General features: G+C 35.3%; 1 protein-coding gene across 1 annotated transcript; it reads left to right on the top strand.

The window, feature by feature from the left end:
* Window positions 1-16,458: 16,458 nt before the first annotated feature.
* LOC131078487 (PLASMODESMATA CALLOSE-BINDING PROTEIN 5) lies at window positions 16,459-19,054 on the top strand. Its single transcript, XM_058016193.2, has 4 exons — window positions 16,459-17,022; window positions 17,238-17,606; window positions 18,553-18,580; window positions 18,674-19,054. Exons 1-4 carry the CDS (start codon window positions 16,950-16,952, stop codon window positions 18,834-18,836), a joined length of 633 nt encoding a protein of 210 aa, XP_057872176.1. The 5' UTR covers window positions 16,459-16,949; the 3' UTR covers window positions 18,837-19,054.
* Window positions 19,055-23,431: the final 4,377 nt, after the last annotated feature.

The raw sequence follows: 23,431 nt of genomic DNA, 5'->3' as shown, positions 1-23,431 counted from the left end.
TGGCAATCTGATAAGTAGTAACAGATAAGATCCACTTACCAATGGGAGTGGATCCTTGTCATCTGCATCTGACATTGTACCAATATGGCATCCTTGTTTGAGCATGCATATCTTTAAACAGGCACATATGATCTGGTTGGGCATATTCTATGTCAGTCATCTCTTCATATCGTGACTACATCTTTATCCGATGGAAGTCTTGTTGTTTCACATCTACACAACATCCCGATGGCCTGCACATACTTCACCTCCAGTGTTGATGTGATTTTTGTAACATTCTGCCTCTTCATCACAATCAACAACCCAACATCTTGCTCTCTTGTTCGTTGGCAACAATGCACTGCCAACATGTCACTTACCGATCTGCAGTCCTTATGTCTTCAACACAATTCAACACTAACATGTGTACCAGTGACCTGCTAGGCTAGGTCGCATCAAAGACATCATATCCTGTATGTATCAATGACAGTACTGCACATACATCTCCCATATTGGTTGCCATCCTATACCGTTTGACATCAATGACAACATAATGCCAACAAATTCTTTGGCATCATAAGAAGTTTCTTTGCTAATCTCATGCACTCATCTTTAGAAACCCTATAAGGTTAAAGAGTTACCAAAGAAAGCCTCAAAACTATAGCTTCTATAAAGCAATCATCCTTATTAACTAGAAACACAATGTCATTCTCATACCAATCCAAAACCTTGGGAAGAATCCAATTCCTCAAGACCAAAACACTTCTAATCTTTTCAAAGAAATTTCTACACATCTTAGAACTATCTTTCAAACCATCTAAGTAACCTTTGATTTGATATACAACACTTACATCATTTATTCATGCAATATTCTCAACACTAGGCAAGGCATGCAAAAAATAGAAAATCAAAGAATCATACCAAAATGGGTACATATCATTCTTTTTCATTCTGATATTGTCGAAGAACTTCTGCCTTAAAATCTCACACAAATCATATTCAACATTTTGTCTAACCATCTTGTAATCCACACACACTCGGATAGATGCACACAAACCTTCTCTATTCCTAAAATAGACTTTGTATGATATTCCCATTATTGCATACATTACGTCTACATCCCTGATAGAATCAATCCTCAAATCTCTTCCATCTAATGCTACATTGATCAAACAATTCACTTCAACATTCTTGATGTATTTCAACATCGGCACTTCTCCAATCACACATAACCCCGTCACAATCTACACACCTCTTTCAAAATAAAGTATGGTTTATCAAGCCATAAATATTCACCATGAATTTTGCTAATAAAAATTCTGATAATTTCTTCATCTACGATCATCGGAAAATAATTCCATGTATCCAAACCCTTATTTCCTAGGGCATCAAATTCATTTTTAAATATTTGCTAACTATCAACCAAGTTACTCTGCCTGAAAGCCCCAATATTCCTATGATCATACTCCTCTAAAGCAACATGAGTGTACTTACAAACATTTTCCTTATCAATAATTCAATCATCAATACTAGAAAAAACTCCAATTGAATCCATTTCCGACGAAATGAAAGGTTTCAATTCATACTTAGGTCTTACTTTATCATTAACACTTCCAATTTTAGCCATTTCGCCAAATCTCTACTTTGCAAACCCTTTTTCTCACACTTTCGCTTGAATTTTCTCCTTCACTCTCCTTTGCTTCATAAATCATTGGTGCACAAATCATCATATAATCATCAAAATAAATACTCATGAATTAGGTCTTCAAAAAGATGATACACTGTTTGTCGAACGTCTGATCCTGACCACAAGATAAACTTAAAACCTTTGTAAAATTATCACACATATTTTTCATGCTGAGAGGAATATCAACATCAAATTTAAGCTCTCCCTCAGGCCTTGTTGTTTGAGTTAATTACTGGAAGAGGAAACTACATCCACAATGAATGCCAAACCTCCTTCAATATTTCCTTCAGTCTTCTCTTCTATTTTCTTTACCATACTATATTTCCTTCTCCTTTAGAGTCCATTCCATTCTCTGGACAAGCATGCCTTTCTTTACTGTTTTTACAAAATTTTACAATATGTAAAACGACATTACAAATATTACATATGAGACTGTTCTGCATCATATTTTCATTCAGAGTTCTCCTGAAATTCTTATTTCTACATTCAATAGCTTTGTGTCCTACTTGATTGCATGAAAAATAATTTCCTTTAAAAGATAAATACTTGGAAGAAATAGGAGGATGTCTTTGGCCTATTACAAACTTCCAGAAATTCTGATTACGCACTAAAGTCTTCTTATTTTAAGTAGCATTCTTCATCCTTTTGTCTTTTTCCTCATTGTTCTTTGAACATTCACCAAACTCTCTATTATTCTAAAATTGCAAGACAGATTCCCATATTTCTCTTCTACCTTTCAAGCTTAAGTCATTACTGATTTGATCTTTAGCATCTTTGAGCTCTTTTTTTAGTTTTGACACTTCCTCTTCAAGTTTCAAGCATTCCTTAGTCTTCTCATCAAGCTTTGTTTCATATTCATCAATAGCTCTCTTTCCTTTATCTGCTAAGCCCCTTAAGAAAGTAATCTTCTCAACTGCCTTCTTATACTTGTCTTTGCATTCATCTAGATCAGCTTGTATACTTAATCTACATGGACCACCCTCATCGCTTTTTTTCTCACATTGTGGTCACTTCAACAGGGCCTCAAGCCATGTAGCCTAGATGAGAAACATGTGTCAGCTCGTCGGAGATTTTAGCTCCTTACGCAAGAATTTCCCTCACAAAGGCCCGCCCGCATGACACATGTCTTGCGACAACTGTACCCTCACAAATTCCCAGAATATACTCAATCACATGCTTTCTCATAGTTAAACCATAGGATGGACAGGTGTCAAAAAGCATATTTTTAGTTAACCGATGCAATCATAAGCAGCCTCACAAAGTCAACGTGATCATATTTTTCATCCACAACTAGCACACGTCCAATAAACAACCAGTAAAAGAGGCACACTTGTCCCTGACACAAGAAAATCAAGGACTTCGCACCAATTTCTTCGACATGTCATTTGACTATGATAAAAGATGATCCTTCTGGAGGATGGAATAAAAATAGTATATAAAGCCTGAGGGTCCTTATTGTAATGCCTGCCAAAATATTCTAGAGAAAATAACTAAACTAACCAACAAATAGAGGTAATTTTTTTCTAAGACATTAACTAATGCAACATAATAACTATCATTACTCCAGATCATAGATTAACATCACATGAATGCATATAACATTATGAACATAACCATACGATAATAAAACATAATGCAAGCAAAAATAACATCATAACAATTATAATCTCAATGCTCCATCTAATCTTTCATTCATCCATTGAGTTTCTCCCTAGGGTATCTTAATGTCACTACTTACTAGCAGCACCACAATAACACATCCATTTCATTTAAGTTTTACTCAAGTACTTTCCTCCTATCTTGAGATTATGAGCTATCAATGCATATCTTCATAACCCCATTAACTTTCTAAGTTCATTTTAAAGCACCAAATCAAATGTTCCTAATTCCCATATCTACCATTATTCATATTTCACATCATGAATCTATATATATCTTTCCCCTACAAATCGAACTAGATTATTTTCATAAGAATATCCATTGCACTATCCATATGCATATGCAAGATTATATCAACATCCTCTTTTCAATTAGGATCTCATGCTACTAGACCAACTCAAGAACCATATGATACAACAAGAATGCACATAATCTAATCATTCAATTTCCTAATCCAACCTAGGACCTCAATCCTAACATAATGAACATTCTTACAACATGAACCATACAATGAATACATCATCTTATTCCATTACAAGATCATAGTCTCTACATCATCATGTCCTATTACATAAGAAAACATGGCATAGGAATACATAATCTCTCTTACATTTATAATGATATCATGATACAATATACTATCTCAACACCTGGGAATCAGCTCCCCATAATGAAGAATCATAGTTTCCATACAAATCTACAACTATTCATTCATCTCCATATTCCAAAGATAACTAACAATAAGGATTAACACCTTTCAAATCAAGGCATACAAGATCGTTAACATAACCACTACCATCCACAAGATATGCATAAGATATTTCTATTTGTATCACTCAATAATTTAATTTCCTTCACAATGAATATCCATGTATAGTAATCTCATCCAATACATCTCATTCTAAAATCAACCAACTACAAGTCCTAATTCATATGTTCACAAGATACTAATTACATAGTCTTCTTTACTATTACATCTTCCTCGAGATATGAAACACATGATATCGATTCATATTACATAGATTATTCTCCAAAGATCCATCCATGTAATGAAATAAGATAAATCCATGTCCACGCATGCAAGCATCCAATGAAGAACATCCCAATAGAAGAAGACATCAAACCACCCGACCATGTGGAACAAAATAGGAACCACCCCCCGTGCTAGGAGGTGACATGGGGTTCCATCTCACACTCAGGACCGAAGCTGACACCTAACAACCAAGGGAATCAACAAGAAATCCACAAGACAACAACCACAATAATGAATCAAATCACATCACAAGGCTAATCACAAATTAATAAACTCCCAAAGGCATAATTAACAATCAAGGCATAAGGATAATGGACACATGTAGGGAAGAGTGCCACCACAAGCTATCCTCACAAATAAGGGGCCATGCCACACCTTGATAGACATGTGGAGACATCTCAACCTATGCGCAATCAAGGGAGTTTGTCTTACTGCTCCAATGGTCTTCCTAATCCCATCTGGAGTCTCTCCTCAAGGGCTATGAGGGGGGCATAACAACAACATATTCATTATCTTGATTATGTGAATTCCTAATTACCCAACCCACTAATCATTTTATTATGGTCATCACTTGAAATTAAACATAAACTCTTCATGTGGTTCCATGATAGGTCTAGACCCTTTCCTAGAGGTCTATTGCTCATGACCCCAGTCCTACACATGTAAGAGCCCACTCTCCCAACCATGGACCATAACCTTAGGGTAAAACATACATCAAATAATATTACAATAACATCATGAAGGCTCACAAATGACATAAGCACAATCACAACATCACTGACACAAACTGAAGCACAATATGAAGCATATATCCAAAATGCAAGCACAAGCCTTCACCAAAGCAACATATCAATGATCCAAAGCATAGACATGAATTCAAAATATAATCCAAAACAAATTCCAATCCTCTACAGTGAGGAAACAACATCCCACTTGTTGGATATTATTGGTCATTGGTGCTGCTAGGATATGTTGTTATCATTGATGTCAACATATTCTTGTGTATTGCTCTGGTGATTGCAGATTGGGAAGATCTTATGATCCGGTTTGTTGTTTTGTTTTGCAGAGCTTGATATATCCTCTGGTATATTTCGATGTGATCAAGTCTTGTGCTGAGTTTTTGGGATATTGTTTGGGATGGTCTCGTGTATCTTCATTTTAGATGGATCATGATTTGGTGCTCCACAGGTTATCTTTCTTTGTGACAGTTGCTGATTGGTTGTGTTCTTGACCTTTCAGACGTTGACCAATGAAGATTTGATAAGTGGTGTTGGTGCAACTATCCCTGATGATTCTAATGTGCTTGCTAGTATTTCCTAGTTGTGTCCTATTTGTTTTGGTGATATGTATTGATCGTTGAGCTATTTTTTGGTGGTTTCTATGAACCGGTGATAATTTTTGTGTTATGTGGTTTTCCTGGTGGTGTAGCATGTTGTGATTGATCTTGGTGTGATTTCCGATGGAGTTGTGTTTGGGAATTTGTTTTAGGACCATGTTATGCTATGTAAATAATTATATTGGTCTGATGGTCGATCTTTGTATCGTGTGTTGTAATTTTTTAATTGAGGGTTGAGGGTTTAGCTGACCTTGTTATCAAGGTTGATGATTTATATATATAGGTGATATTGTCATGTAATATGGTGGTTGATGTTATTCTTGCATTATTAGAGAGAGGTTTATGTGCAAACAAGTGATTCATCCTTTGGTGTGGTGATTGAGGAGAGTTTGGTGTTGTAGGGCAGACATCTGTGCTTAACCAGAATTGTAATCAGGCATTTGGAGATGTTATTCTTTTCGGTTCATTTCTTCTAGATTGTAGTCTGAATCTTGTTGTAAGTAAGTGAGACTTCCCTAAGGGTTATAGCCTTTCAGGGCATTATATAAGAGCAGTGAGCTCTAGGCAATGTGCTTGAATGCATGTGCATTCCCCATTGTAATATTTTCACATACTATTGCAGAGTATCATCTTACTATGGGTAGGTTCCCATCATGGTTTTTCCCTTAACCAAGTTTTCCACGTCAAAATCTTGGTGTTTTGTGTTGTACTTTCAATTTTCTTATCTATCTTATTATTGAAGTTTATCAAATATATGTTTTGTGATTAAATTTTATTTTTTGGTGAAGACTGATTCACCCCCCACCCCCCCACCCCCCCCCCCCCCTTCTCTCAGTCTTCCTTCTTGGTTGTTGCTAACACCACTGGAGCTCACATAAACATTCCTCAACAATGAGGCATTCTTCCTCCCACTGGAGCAAACCAACATAAGAACAATATCCTCAATGGTGAGACATAAAACCTCTAATTGGAGCATAAAACCAACACAAATAAATGAATATGACATCATAAAAACCTTTGAGGAACTCAATGCAATCACAAAATGCCTCTGGTAAATGCACAAAAACTAAAAAGGAGACTAAACTGGGCAAAACCATCAAAACTGGTAACTTTGGGCACAATAGCACACTAACAACCTAGACTAGCATTCCCGAGAGACATTTTAGCTCTCCCAAGCCATCTTTTAGCATTTTGGGACCAAACATTAGCATTTTGGGTTAAAATGCAAAAAAACACATAAAACAGACAAGATTTGAAATAAAACTTGCCCAAATTTGTATAAAGGCACTCAAATGATCAAAAGACACTCCCATGAGGTGTGAGAGGATGATATAGCATCAAGGAAACACATAAACAAAACTTTATGATCACATAAGGGGAAATCGATGCCAAACTTTAGTCACAACCACACTCAAATGTGCACAAAACTTCTCCAAATCTTGAACAGTAACACACAGAGATACACAAATGTAATTATAGACTCAATACAATGTTTCTAAGGCATTATAAAGCCCAAACAATAAAAAAACACCTACAGGATAGGTTGTGTTAAACATCAACTCCACAGAACAACCAAAATCAACTCCCGACAACGCCACATTCACACCATTGCAGAAAAAATACATATTCTAAAGGAGATGCATAAAATTTATAAGGAGAGATGCAAATATAATTCCAAAAGCTTATTAATCTTAATCCAAATTATAAAGTCCAGAAAATACAGACTCATAAATGAAATGCACAGAATATACATTCCTAGCAACTCCCAAAATCCAGATTTTCACAATACCTCAAATACAAATCCAATCATTCCTAAAATATTTCTCAAAACCAAATTTGAATTATTTAAACATAAAATCCATCCCAAAATCAATCTTTCAACAACCACGTTGTAGACAATCTTTTCAAAATAAAATTTCAGAGAGAAGCCAAAAGATCCAACCTGGAGATCGCAATCCAACAAGGGAAAATTTGATGAAGAACAATTCCAATCTAGAAATCCAAGCAAAAAAATTCAATCCAAGCTCCAATGAATTTGAAATCCCAAAAATGCAATCCAAAATCTCTCAAAAGCTAACCTTGCAGCATACACAGAAAACTCCATAAATAAAAATCAAACTCCAAACTATAGAAATCTCTCAGCCAATCAGAAAATTTCAAGAAAATTCCAATAAACTATATATTATACCTACCATGCATGAAAACGAGGTAAGTATTATTTAACAATGTTATTTACTTACCCCACTCAAAATCAACCAATAAAAATAAGGGGTAGGTAAACTTTATAATATAATCAATTATGCAAATAATAATAATGTAATAGTATAAACATAAATGGGATAATAACAAATCAAATCCCAATAATTAAATAAATAAAAGCTTAATAAATAGAAACTAATAATTAAATATAAAATAAAATAAAAAAATAAGGCATAAACAATAAGTAATAAATCAATCAAAAACAATAAGTAATAAATCAATCAAATAATAAATAAATAATCATTAAACAATAAATGAATAATAAAATAATCGATTGAGCAATAAATCAAATAAACCAATAAATTAATCTCAATTAAATAATTATAAAATCTCAACAAAAAATTAAATATTGAATAATCAATTAAACACTAAATAAACCAAATAAATAAATAGTCAATAAACAATAAGTCAATTAAATAAATAAATCAAGCTCAATTAATCATTAACCAAGCCAATATAAATAAATATTAAATAACCATCCAAATAATAATCAAATGATCAAACCATCAATTATAGTATAATTACTATACTAATCAAATATCAATTTACATATAAATTGCATACTCAAAATACCTCAGACAATCAGACAAATGGTCAAAACTGACACATGACTCTAACCACCAACTTGCGCTACGACACAATTGACAAGGTGAACAACTTAGCCTAGAGTATGTGAGGGAAACACATGTCATCTCCAACAACTTGCCATTGGGATAAGACACGCTTAGACCTGTGAGACTAGGTGGAGTCAATGTTTAGTCCCTACAATCATGCATCCACCATTATACACAATGCAACATATATATAACACATATACATCATAAATGATTAGGCAAGTGAGAGAATCACAACGTCATATCGTGCTCACAATGAATGGTATGAAATTGTCTCTAGTCATGAAGACACTAGAAGACAATCACAAACATCGTAGCATCAATTCAAACATCACAATCATAGAGTAGGGTTAGCATAATCTTAATGTCATCAAAATATTGTAAGCAATATGACCCATCATGAATAATGAACACATATAAATTATCAAATATAGATCTATCTTCGTATCCAATTCAATAATGAAATAGGGTTAGTATATAGCATGATGCCAACAAATCATCATAAAGTAGACTAAGCTAGATCAATATAATACTCTAATGTACAGAAAGACAAGATGAATCAGGGAGGGGCACTACACTTATTGTAAAGGGGGGAATGGCTAATTAGAAACTTGTGAATTTTGTTGAGAAATAATTGTAAATTTGTAGTTATTTTCTAAGGAATTCTATGGTTTTACCACCATAGGTGTATGTAATGTCATTTATTTTCTAGAACTTATTCTCCAACCTTGGCATGTTTTTTCTTAATTAATTATGGAATTTGTGTCCATGTGGCCTTTTTCTTTTTGTTAATCAAAGTGTCTTGTGTTGATTCCTTTTAAATCTAGTCCAGTTTACTTATGTGGGTGTAATTGTTTCCCGTTTGATTAGGTGCACGTATGGACATGAAGGCTTTCTTCTCTTCATAAGGCACCTAAAACAGAAGATGAATTATACCCTTCGTAGCCTATTCCTTGTGAATTCTTACTTTGGAGGCTAAAACCTCTTTGTTGAACCCTTATAGGAGTTATTCCAATCAAGAAGCAAGAACCCATTCTTGGGGTCTTTTCATTGGAATTGTCTTCTTATATTGTGTTCTTAGGCATAGAGGATTTAGCATTCCTTGGGATTTTATGCCTTTATTTAGACCCTTGCAGGTGCTTCTTGTAGTCAGGATCTGAATATTATGCCCTATGTCCTATGAGCTTTGTGCATTTTGTTCTCTTGACTAAAAATGAAGGGTATATGGTGCATCATGTCTTCTTGATAGAGGTATGAATCTCTGACCAGTAATGGTCAAATCTCTATGAATATTATCTTACACATTCCTAGTTGAACCAATGTAAGCTATCTCCTTAATCTAAACTTCATTGTGGTGATTCGCCTCCCATTAATTTAGTGGATATGTATATTGATAACTCAATGATGAACGGATAGTACTAACTCGGTACTAAGAGGGGGGGTGAATCAGTACAGACAAAAATACAGTCCTAAACCGGTTTGACAATAGACACTTCAAATGACTGGCAAATAGTGACACCGGTTTGAAACTGAGTGCAACCGGTAAAGCTAAGAATGACTGAGACAAGCATTAACCGGTTACTCACTTAGCTTTTCACTCAACTCAAGACTACACTACCATTTCACCCTTATGCATAAACCGGTAATCTATCATCAGATCATAATAACAACTAGTTCAACATGTTTTATTGATAGGCATAAAACATAGAACCATCATATGCTTGACAGACAATAGGAAAGCATCACAAGATAAAAGCATCACACATGATACACATATTTTTCACGTGGAAACCCAATTGGGAAAAACCACGATGGGGATGAATACCCACAAGCTGTTTTTGAACTCTCTAGAAGTCCGCTCTGTTAGGAGCCTTGTCTGGTTAGAGACATTACAATAGGTTCTGCTAGGAACCGATCCTGTTAGGGATCACCCAGTTAAGGGATGGCTAGAATACCCGGTTAAGGGTTAAACCCTGTTAAAGGTTACCTTGTTAGAGGATTTCAAGAACTCAATAGCTAAAGGATTTCAAACTCAATAGCTTTGAATTACCCTGTTAAAGGATTTACAACAAGCTGGTTAAGGCTACCCTGTTAAGGGATTTTCCAACTGTTGAGGTGGTTAGAGATCAACAAGTATTACAATGATCTAGTAACAACACTCAATGCCAATGCAGATCCGCTCGAGCTCCTCTTCACCTTCTGCACTTACACTCTGCGGGTATCACTTCTCTCCTTTGGGTCTGGCAAGAATCACGTATCCCTTCTCTTGGATACACACACACAACTTTTGCCAACAACCTCATAAAGAGACACAACATCAACCTTATAGGAAAACAGATAGGTCGGTAGCATAAACCCTAAACCCTAAACCTATTAGGTTAAGGAATTCAAACGGTTCAATCCTGACCATTGAGCACACTGCATTAAATGTAGTAGTTCTTGATCCAATCTCAAGACATTCTCCATCATTCATTTCCACCAATTTTATGGTGGCTAATAACCCATCACACGTTATCATCGTTTTACAGACTTCTCACATTCCTGAGGTAGATAGGAACAATCTCCTTCATGCAAGATCCTTCACGCGCACAAGGCTTACGTGGCAACACGATCTATTCTTTTTTACCATGCTAACTCATCACACAAAGTCATGGTTGAGCCACATAGGCTTGAAGTACTTAAACCAGAAACCTTGAAGTTGAGACTACCAACCGGTAGTCATACAATACTTCCATGAGCTGGTTCACATAACTATATGTCGGTTCATCATGAACAAACACACCACTTCACTTTGGCACAAATGTCGGTTCACAGTGTTCTACCGGTTCTCTCATATGTCGGTTCTCACTTCTTCAGCATATTGACATCAATGACAACATACAATGTCATGCTTCACTTTGGCACAAATGCCAGTTCACGGTGTTCTACCGGTTCTCTCATATGCCAGTTCTCACTTCTTCAGCATATTGACATCAATGACAACATACAATGTCATTATATCCTCATACCGGTTCACATAATGCCAACAGATAGGGGGATAAGTAAAGAAAAGAAGGAGAAGAGCAGAGAAGATCCAGTACAACAATCATAACTGGAACTCTGACAGTTATGTATGGTGAGCGTTTCAGTTTTGCATGATGAGATTTTGGTAAGCTTTTGGTATTGCTATTTTGGTGTTTTCATAAATTCCAAAGGGGGATATTATTGGCATATTGTTGGCATATCTGATGAAGACAATAATGAGGAGATTATTGGCATATGGAGATGATGATGAGATGAGAAGATGATCGGTAAAGTTGGTAAAGTTGATGGAGATTGTTGGCTAGATGATGATGATATAGTTGTAAGTTGTTTGATGACTTTATTTGTGTTGTCATTGATAGAAACCATGTTTGTTGAGTCATCTAAGTCATCTAGGCCTACTAGTAAAGCCTAACCAGTAGAGGAATGTGTTAGACAACAAAACTACTAAGTTGCAGTAAACCGGTAAACAGGAACAGTGCGATGATCAAGACACCAGTATGGACGATTGGTGATGAGTTAGGCGTTGCGGTTTTACAGGAGTGTTGAAGACAAGAACATGCATCTATCTTCCACACCTCATCAACAAATTCGGTATATTGAGTGAGTTATGATTGAATGTCATAAACTCTGTGAAGAAGAATGTATATCAGTAATAGATCTTTTGACTAGTAATGATTTATGGTTTGGCGGTGGATCTTATCATGTTCATAACTTAGTGATGACATGTCAAAAACAATGTGTAATGATAAGATGGTGTTTGAGTGCGTACAAGGATCAGATTTCTTGGGAAACAATAAAGTGCTTAGTAGAATGTGACAAGGGTTTGATTGCTTATCAAATCGATGTGTGGTGATGTGGGATGATCATTCAACGGTAGAAATTGTATTGAAATTTGTTGTAATGATCTGGAATGATCCGTTAATGTAAATTCAATATATTTGAATGTAGTTAGGGTTATGTAACCGACCTAATTGAAAAGTGTATTTAGGTCGAGTTGGAGAAGAGATTTTGTGTTGGTGGTTTGAGAAGAAGAGTCTGCCGAACCAGATTGAAGAGTCTACATGTGAGAAGAAAAATTGAGTTGAAAAGGATTTGTACTAGCAAGAAAGGAAGTGTTGTAATTAGATCATTTGCCATGTTGTTCCCTAATAGTTACAGTAGTTTGAAATCCCTTAATCGGGTAGATCCTAACAGGTCTTATTTGTAAATCCCTTGACCGGGTGACTCATTAACTTGGGTTTAAAATCCTCTAACAAGGTTACTCCTAACATGGTAGAGCTCCTAACAGGGCTAAGGTGGAATCCCTTAACTGGGTGACTCCTAAGAGGGTCCGCTCTTAACTAGGCATATTGTAAAGCTCCTAATCGGGCCAAGCCCTTAACCGAGCACATTCTGAAAGAGTGCAAATATTTTGTGGGTGTTAATTCCCACCGTGGTTTTTCCCATTTGGGTTTCCATGTGAAAAATCTTTGTGTTCATGTGGTGATGCATTGTTGATGTGTGGATTTGATATCATTACTTTATTTGCATGTTGATGAACACTTATGTGAGTGGTTGATAAATCAGTTTAATGGACTGTTTGAGTAGTTACCGGTATTGGTTTTTGAAGTATTATCATAATTGTTTAACTACTGATTCACCCCCCCTCTCAGTAGTTACTTGATCCTCATAGTAACAGTTAGCAGTTTTGAAAATTTTTGGTCTTCGACGGTCAAATCTACAAAAAGTGTTAGTTAATAGACGTGCGACCAAAAACTGTTAATGCGTTGCCTAATTGAATAAATGCGTGACTCTGTGTAGTGTATGCATGATCCTGTAGTGTATATGCATGAAAACTATTTAAATTCATGATCAAAAGCAGTGAATGCGTTGTTAAACTAAACAAATGCATTGCTAAATCAAACAAATGCGCTGCCAAAAGTGACAAATGCGTGAAAAGGCTTACAAATGTGTTGCTAATTTAAATGAATGTGTGAAACTGCTAAATTATGAGAAAAAGACAGGATAATAGAAAGTGTGAGGCCTAAGTCCCACAGTGGGCACCAAAATGTGTTAACTTGGAATTTCACTTCAGAATATACCTACAGCGTGTTAGTTTTCAACAATAATAAAGATAAAAGCTATAGGAAAACTCCAAATTTAACCAATGAAACAAATAAAGGAGTACAAAACTTGAAAGATTATACCTCTTTCCTGCTGTCTCATTGTGTCTTATCACCATTTGAACTTGGTTGCATATGTTTTGCTCTCAAACATGCACTGTGGTTGCTTCCAAGATAACAATGATGAACAAACTAATAACTAGATGTTAATATGATAAGCTTAATGATTATGCAAAAGATATATGAAAATGATAAGCTAAAAACTCATGAATGCAAGATAACTCCTAGATGACTACTATAAAAAATGCTAGAGAAATGCTCCATTTATAGATTTTTATGAGCTAAAATCCCATGAGGCAGAGATCAACGGTTGAGATCGAATCATGTAGATTGGATGGCTATGAAAAGATTGGCTGGAATGTGAGAGATAAAAGTGGAAAATGTTCCACCTACACTTGCAAGATGGAGGAAAAGGTGGAAGGAGAAGCCAAGTGTCAAAAGGCTTGCCTTGATTGGAGTTGAAGACTTGAGAGAATGTAGGAAGGTTGGAGAAGATTTAGGGATGCGAGGACAAGTGGACTCAACTCCTTCCTAAGATACATGGATGTTGGAGGGAATATAGAGGAGTTGAAAATGTGTTTACTTACACATTGTTTCTTTTAGGAGATGGAAGTTGGAGATAAGTATGACTAATTAATATTTGAAAAATATTAATTTCTTTAGCCACATGATTGATGAGTTGGCAAGGATGAGTGATGCGGAGATGAGGTGAGGTGGGCTTGAAGATTAAATAATTGTAGAATTATTTAACTAATGGAGACCATAGAAGAATTGATAGTGCATGATTTAAATATTAAATATTTAATAAGAAAGACTATATGAATTAAATTAATTAAACTTTTCAATTTAATTATTTAATAGAGGAATAAACATTAAGATGAATTAAATAAATTAAACTTTTCAATTTAATTATTTAATAGAAGAATAATTATTAAATTAATAATAAATATTTATTTATTATTCATAGCCAATTTTTATGTGTATACATAAACCTTTGTACATTCACCTCACTTCAAATCACCATTTATGCAACCAATCCTCCCATTCGCAAGTCCCAGAAATCGAGCCAACAAAATTCATCATTTCCTTAATTTAATTTGCACATCCAATTCAATAATAGGTCTGCCACCTTGTCGCCATCCCTTTTGACATGGGAATTTTTAAAGTTTTTTAAAAAAAAATAATCTCCCTTACGATATTAATAAATTTATTAATCTTCCAATTTTGAGTTTCCCCTTTAACTATAGCATTGGCAATTATTTGTGAATCCCCCTCTAGATGCATTTGAGGGATCACCATTTTTCGAGCTATGCTAATTGCTAGTAGTGTCGCATTGGCCTCAACTTCATTATTCATTCCTAGTGGTAGCTTTTGAGCATCAATAGCCAGAATATTCCCCTTTTCATCTCTAGCCACATAATCTACGCCCGAAGGTCCTGGGTTGCCTTTTGAGGCCCCATCAAAGTTAATCTTAATCTATCTCGAATCAAGTCTGAGCGATTCTATTCTCTCCATCTGATTTGGATATGGATTAGCCCATGAAGGCCCATTAACATGCAATCTTAAATTTAATTATTAATATAATCTTAAACTGATAATTAATAATTAAATTTTAGATTAATTTTATTATTATAATTATAATTATATAGATTTTTAATTAAATTAATATTATGTTCTAAGAAAAATGTGTATTTTCACTATAATGTTTATATTATATTATAATTATAAATACTATTTTATTGAAGTGAGAGTTATAGTTAATATTACATACATATAATTAAAAATTGCAACAAATATTTTTTATTACAATACTATGAAGGCTTCATGACACTTTTATATATGTTTGGACTAATATGATGTCATAACAATAAAGACATTTTTATGTGTATGTACATATTGTAATAAAAAATTGTATTATATTTACAATTATTTAAATTTTCATAAAACTTAAGGATCACAACTAAATTTTTCATTTTGTTTTAATAAATAGCTCCATTTCCATAAAACTCCCTACACTATAGCCTAAAAATTAACTAGGCTTTATAAATAATTTAGGTGGATGGAGTATTATATTTTTAAATCAATTAAATTGTTTATTATTAAAATTAAGTTTTTTTTATGGATGATTTTATATTAAACCTAGATTCATTTAGCTATTCGAGTCATAAGCTGCACCAAAGTCGTATGAGACATGACCTTGCACTTAACAAGACTTAGGTATAGGCTAATCTCTAGAGAAAATGGTACTCCAAAAAACCTTACAAAAAATTAGTTTTGAATAAATTTGACGTGTAGAATTTAGAATATAAGTATACTAATTATAAACTGAATGAAATGTATTTTGTGTAGAATTTAGGGGCTTCCCAGGACTTGACCTTGAGTGGATTCCTTTACCAACACACCAAAGACCCCATGATCATAATTAAAAGTTATTTGAAATTATTTTGCAGAATGTACAAATCTATTAAAAATGACAATTCTTTTTAAGCTCTATTTCCAATAAATGAAAATGTGGGCTCTTCAAATTGTCGGCTTCCCCTGTTCAAGATAAAATATTGATCCACCTCACAGAAACACCATTACAATGCAATAAAACCTTGTTTAAACCCAAATCCAGGGGTCCCTGGTCTTGGGGTTCGGGAGATTAGGGGTTCCCTGTGGCCCGTAGATTGCAAAGCCTAAAAACAGCCGTTTTCAACGGTCACAACACTGGCCTGATGGATTGAAAATGGCCCCACCCGTTTCAGTATTGTATTTATTCTGCATGTTCCAGATTGTCCTTTCCAATCGCCTCAATCGCTACCATTCATTTCTGCTATCACAGCAAATCTGTCCGTCAATTTCATACATTCCGTATATTGCACAAATTAATCTCTGCTTAAGGACCTGCAAAACGTAGTGGTAAAGTGTTTTCCCAAGCATTAAATGCTGGTGAGGTAGTAATCTTGGTCTCAGCGTCTGAAGCGCAGGAATTTTTTTTAATGGTTGGGTTGTGAAAGGAAAGATTTTTGTTTCCACCATTGGTTAAGGTGGGGATCTGTTTAAAGCTTGCTATTTTTTGCACGCATGATTTGGCAATGCTATAGTCCCTGGCCCATCTGCCATAAGTAGGAGACAGTCCGTGTATATAGTGTCGTTACTCAGTGAGTATATCATTGCAGAGAGGTACCCGAGGCGGTCTGGTTATCACTTAAACATGGCAGCTAGGATGATGGGTTTCGCTCTTTTTGTTGTTTTGCTCACATTCTCTGGCTTCTGCTCATGTTCAGGTTTGCTTATGGTCTTGAACTCTGAAATATTGTTTCATTGCTGTATTAATGGCAACTCTGAAGAAAAAACAGCTGTGAATGTTTAATAAGCTTGGTACTGTGGCTCTGCCATTGGCAAATTATCTGTATTGATTGTAGAGTTTGGTGGGTAGTTGTGGGCTTAGCTGGGATGTAGTTTTATGGTGTTACTAATGAAAATCTGTATGTTTTTGCAGTACCCAGAGAGCTTTTAGCGAACAGTACCCGCAATGACACTGATGCTTATATTGCCTCTGAAGAAGCTAGTTTCTTCTTAGGAAATGATACAACTGCTACTACACCACCCATTCCTACCACTCCAGGAACAACATGGTGTGTAGCAAAGAACAATGTAGATGATACAACACTGCAGGTGGCCCTTGACTATGCCTGTGGACTTGGAGGTGCAGAGTGTGCTAATTTACAGCAGGGAGGGGTCTGCTTTGAGCCTAATAATGTGCAGTCTCATGCATCCTATGCTTTTAATAGCTATTACATGAAGAATGGTATGCTGTCAGGGACTTGTGACTTTGGTGGCAGTGCAGCCCCTACTGAGCTGAATCCCAGTGAGTTCAAATGCTTTGTTTTGTACCCTCTTCAGTGATGGTTTTTGAAGCTTTTGTGGTTTTTGGGTTCTATTTAAGTAGGGAGAATGCTGTTTTTGAGTTTTTTCATTCTTTTTGCTGTCATTCTCTACCTGGTGATGCTCTTAGGATAAGTCATTAAGTTAAAATAAGACAAAAATTTCTCCACTTATTGGTAGGGTCTTAATAGGCTAACTGGCGCATAAGCCTGTTTTAAGCCCAGATGGAGGTTTTTGTGTCAAGAAATACCATGGGAATCAGTAAGTTACTCCATATCAGATATTGTTATGGTTTGATCATTCTTATCCTGAGCAACTGGATACACATTTGGATGAATCCTTAATTTTTTTTATTACTGCAGAAGAAACACTTTCTCTTGTCAGGATGTTTAGCCTCCCATGGGTAAGCAGGGGATGATTGGGTTTTCCCACAAATGTTTGACAATGCCAGAGCCTTAATTTTGCAGATTTTATGTGCTGTACAAAAATGTGTCTTAAATCCCAATACTCATTCCCTAGGAAACAGATATATATACCCAAGTGAGCATTTGAGCTCTGATGGATCTAACTAAGCAGCAGAAGCAAAGGATGATGGGTTTTACCAATGCCATAGTTATATTTTAGCAGATTTCATATGTTCGTACAAAAAATGTGTCTGAACTCCTAATACTCATTCCCTAGAAAGTAGAAATATGTACTAAATGTAATGAGCATTGATGGATATAATTAAGCAGCAGATGTATATGGACAGTCCTTTTGGTAGTCCTTTTGGTAGGGTTTCACCACCGAACTGAGAGGTGGGATTTAAATTTTTCAAGACACCATCCTCCAATAAGTGAAATTGTCATTATTGCTTCTACTGGTCAATATAAAGATGCATTGAAGTTTTCAAACTGATTCACTCTTTTCTCTACATTATTCTGTAACAGGTCATGGGAGTTGCATTTTTGAGACAGGGTACATTCACAAACTCTCCCATCAATCAACTTTGCAGTACATTTTCTTTCATTTTTCTCTCATGTCTAACTTTCATGTCTTTCATTTTCACAGCACCCCAACTTCCATTCTCAATGGCACTATTCCAGGAAGTGGGGGATCAAGTACTGGAGTAGCAAGCATGTCAAACATGCTCAAGGGACCTGCAGTATTTATGATTCCATTAATCTTCATAATCCTATCTCTGGTTGGTGTAATATTCGGTGATAGGATTTAATAAGGTGGCACCAGTTAGTGTAATATTATTTATTAAGGATAGATGATGATATTGTCTTCTGTAATCTCTAGTTCTAAGTAACCTTGGAAGATTAAGAGTTCTTTTACCTGAGCCATTGCTTTCTGGTAATGGAAAATCTGGATGTCTTCGGTAAAAGGAATATATTGTTACCAAAATTTTGATTGTATTTAAAGCTCTCTGTAACCAGACTTTTTTAATGTTTTGGATGAATTTTTATAGCAGAATCAAAGATAAGATCTGAGCCTTACCATTAATGAATTATAAAATCAAAGTGGGTATATCTGAATTGCAATGCAGTGTGGTTAATGGTCTTGACTGCAATTGTAAAAGAGTGTTCAATACGATTTTTTTTTGGGTTGAGCATGACGACAGATCTGACAGGAGTCAATTTAATTTTACTGCACGCTTCACAACAACATATTATAGAAGTTGAATGAACGTGGGTCATTTGTCTTTTGGTTGGGACATCTGTGTATTTGGGGAATATATGTTGCAGTTTACTACGATATGTGTGTGCATTTCAAGTTAATTGTATAATGTGATGACAGATTTGAATCACACGAGTACTCTCATCTGTAAGGAACGCCATACAAATAACAAAAGTATTTGTTTTTTATCATTTGCTTTTCAAAATGTATGTGTTTTGTTACAGGCTTTTAGCTTTTTACTCTTGTTTTTTAGTGATTGTAAGGCCACTGTTTTGCTCTGCCTGTGTCTCAGGCTTCAGCTTTTCTGCGCTGGTGCCCAACACCACAGCTATCTAATCTTCCAATTATTCTTTATAAAAAAATAATACATAATAATTAAAATCTGCTGTAGTGCCGCTATTTGTATCAATAGTTAAAAAAGGAGTTGTGTAATCTTTTTTGTTTTTGGGACATTCGTACATATGTATGATCAAAACTTTTATTAGACGAGTATGTATTAGTGTAGTTGTGCAATGTTTCTTGGTGGTTGTAGTGCACAATTATTCGGTATTGTCTATACAGTTCTTACAATGCACTGGCATGCAGTTATATGTATATGTAACATGTATCGTATGCATAGGATCCTACAATGCACTGACATGCAGTTATATATATATGTAGGCATGTATTGTATTCATAGGATGCATGTGCATCGTAGATGGGTAGACGTTGCCGAGATCTTGTGTGTTTTTTAAGAACTCAGGGTGTGCGAGATTAAAGTGGTCCACTATTGGGTCATTTTACTTAATCTTTAATGATAATTGATTTTGGTCATTTATGTTTTTGAATGAAGAGAAGTTTTTTTTTTTGGACTAAAAATTGGTTTTGAATTATGTTTTATATTTTGTATTTGAAATAATATATATATTAAAAAATCATTTTAAATATAAAGTATGTTTTTAATTTTAACTTTATAAAAAATGAAATTTAAAATAATGTAAAAGTTGGTTATCTAATGGTAAATTAATTTTTGGTTAAGGAGATTGTTTATTTTTTTATAAAGTTTTTAACAAAATTATAATAAAATTATAGTTATATGTTTATTATATAATTAAAAAAAATTAAATGGGAAAAGTTTTAATTTGACAAACAATCAAGGAATCAAAGATAGATGTTAATAAAATATGTTAAAAAAGTGTGTTTATAAAAAAACTTTTACAATTTAACAAATAATTCTATAATTGGCTCCCCGAATTTTTGAAATGCATTCTTGTGCTCTCCGCATTCTATCTATTGCAGACCCCTTCTTGCTTGTGCTTGGCTTCGTGGGCATTCTCCATTACGGGAGTGATGCACCTGCTGAGGGTTGGGTGGTTGCTGCTCCCCATATTGTGGACGGTTTCTCTTTTGAAACCCTTTCATTTGGTGCTGCGACTACTTCAACTCCTCTTACTACGACTCCTATTGGTGATGCTAATGGTTCAGGGGGTCGTCCTTTTGTTCCTGTTACTGGCGAAGCTTATTCCTTTGATGTTGAGGTCAGGGTTGGTGTTGTTGGTGCCAAGTTCCTTGTTATCCCTCATGTGGGTGCTAAGCCCATACCTCCTTTTGCTGGGAATTGTAGCTTTGCTCATGTGGCTGGATCTGTTGTCCATCCTTCCAAGGGGGTTCGTCCTCTTCTTTGTGCTAAGACTTCACCTGTTGTGGTTTGTGGCCGGGAGGTTGTGGAGAATGTTGATTTCTATCAACGCAGTGCTTTGGTCTGTAAATTTGCTGGGTTTTGGCCTTCTCTTCCAGACCTTCATCGTTGGGTGAGTGATTCTTGGAAGCCTTTAGTTGTTCATGGCATTGAGCTTTTCCCTTGTGCTAAAGGCTTTTTTGTTGCTTCTTTTACCTCTACTCTTGATCGTGATTTGGTTATGGGAAAGTTGTGGATTTGGGGGGATATCTCCCTCTCTATTAAGCCCTGGACTTTTTCCTTCAACCCTTTTACTGAATCTCTTTCTGTTCGTTCGGTTTGGATCTGCCTCCCCAATCTCCCTCTTCATTTCTAGGAGCCTTCTTGTTTCGAGGCCATCCGTAACTCCATTGGCAGCTTCTTGAAGGTTGATAATGTCACATTCTCCATGGGTCATTCTACCTTTGCTCGTCTATTAATTGATGTCGACATATCTTTGGTCCTCCCCAGGGATGTGGTGCTTATGGTTGGGGAGAGGTCCTGGACTCGATCGCTGGATTATGAGGGCCTCCCATTTCATTGTCGAAGGTGCTTCTCAACGGGTCACTTAGCTTCGGATTGTTGTCTCTCTCGCCGCAAAGGTGCTGCTACTTGGTGGAAGGGTGCTACTGAAGATCACTTGACTATTAATGCTTCAGACTCTATTTCGGTTAAACCCTCTCGAGATGAGGTGCCCCTTACTGCTGATGAAGTCTTTGCTGATATTACCGCTACCGTGGACTCTTCTGCCCCCTTGGCTCCTACATCTGTTGCTCTTGCGCCTCTGCTTCGCTCTTCTCCTGGCGATTCTACTCTTGTTGTTGTTCTACAACAACATTCTGCTGTTGTTTTGCAACAACAGTCTGACAGTGTCTCTGCGGGGTTTTCCCCAACTGATTGTTTTTTGAATATTCCTAATGACAGTGGCTTTACTGATGGTTTACAAGTGGGATCTTTTCCACTTGGTCATTCCCTTGATGGCCCCGAGAGTAGTATTGCCTAGACTGTTGTTTGTCGCAGGCGGAAGGGGAAGTCCTCCCCGCCCCCCCATGTATTGTGTGTCCACACCCCTCCCTGAGCTGGGTTTGAGTTGCTGAAGGTTGGACAAGTTCCCTTTGTTTAGCCTTGTTGGTCCTGAGCTTGCTTCGATGTGCTATTTTTCCTGCCTGTGGGCTTTTCTTTTTTTGATAGTCTCTATCTATGTTAAGGGTCAGCGCCCTAGTTAACGTTGTTTTTTTTAATAAAAAACAAATAATTCTATCCCACTTCTCTTGGTGTATGGTTTCATTATCTTAGCATTTTTCTTAGAATGTTCATGATTGTGGGGCAATCTCCATTTGCTAATTATATCAAAATGCTTGCAATGCAATGTTGATAAGTTTGGTTTTGATTGTTACAAAATATTTGAATCATGTGTCTAGGGTTTGTATTTAAAGGCATTACTTTTATTTACATCAACAACCAACTTTTAGTTTTCTCTATTTTCATCATTCTTGATTTAATTTTCAGCTTTAACTGTGAACAAGGAAAGTGATTGCTCTCAACCTCATTGTTACAAAAGGTCTCGATGATGCTTCATTGCACCTCTTGTTTTTGTCTATGTAGATATACATCAAGCAAAGTTATGTTGTAGACACCAAAGGTTTCATGTGTAAATTGTATTGCTAGGATATAATTGTGCCACTTAGATCAATTGTGGGTGATGCAAACAACTTGTAGGTCTATGATCTCTTTGTGATGAATCTTAGCATTAAGGTCTATGATCTCTTGATTAAGTTATTTTAACATTGAGCCATAAGAATACACTTGTTCTTAATTTATAGGCTTTAGTTGTGGTATCTTAGCATGTAGTGTCCACTTTTTGTAGATTTTAGTATAATACACAATTCTTCTCATTTCCATTTTCAACACATCAAATATAAGTCTCTAATAATAATAATAATACTTGATATTTTTATTTATCTAGGGTTTTAAATTATACTTTGTTTATCCTTATTTGTAAAGGTTTCATTTATTTCCCTATAAAGGTATTGTATTTTATTGGAAGAATGCTTAAAATGAGGTATACTAGATTTTTGAAAAATATATAGACAAACAATTAATTAATCAATCAATATTACAATCAACCTAGATAACTAAATTGAGTCAAGATAGTCATTAAAACATATGCCAAAAAAATGAATGATCAAAGGTGCCTAGCTTTGTATGCTATAATAGATATTTTCTTATAGAATGTACTCAAACTTTGTAATTAAAAAAACAATGGAGGTATGATAGTTAAAAAAATGTGCTTTGTTTTGTTAGGTTTATAATACATGGGACTGGTCGATGAAAAAACACTTGTAGAATCTATTATTTGACTAATTTTATTCAAAAATTACAGGTATATTTTAAAAGGTTCATGAATTAGTCATAAGAAGTTACAATTTATTTATAGTTGCATAAATTTG

The sequence above is a fragment of the Cryptomeria japonica genome, chromosome 7, assembly GCF_030272615.1.
Source record: "Cryptomeria japonica chromosome 7, Sugi_1.0, whole genome shotgun sequence".
Lineage (NCBI taxonomy): Eukaryota > Viridiplantae > Streptophyta > Pinopsida > Cupressales > Cupressaceae > Cryptomeria > Cryptomeria japonica.
This window is presented reverse-complemented; position numbering and strand designations above follow the sequence as displayed.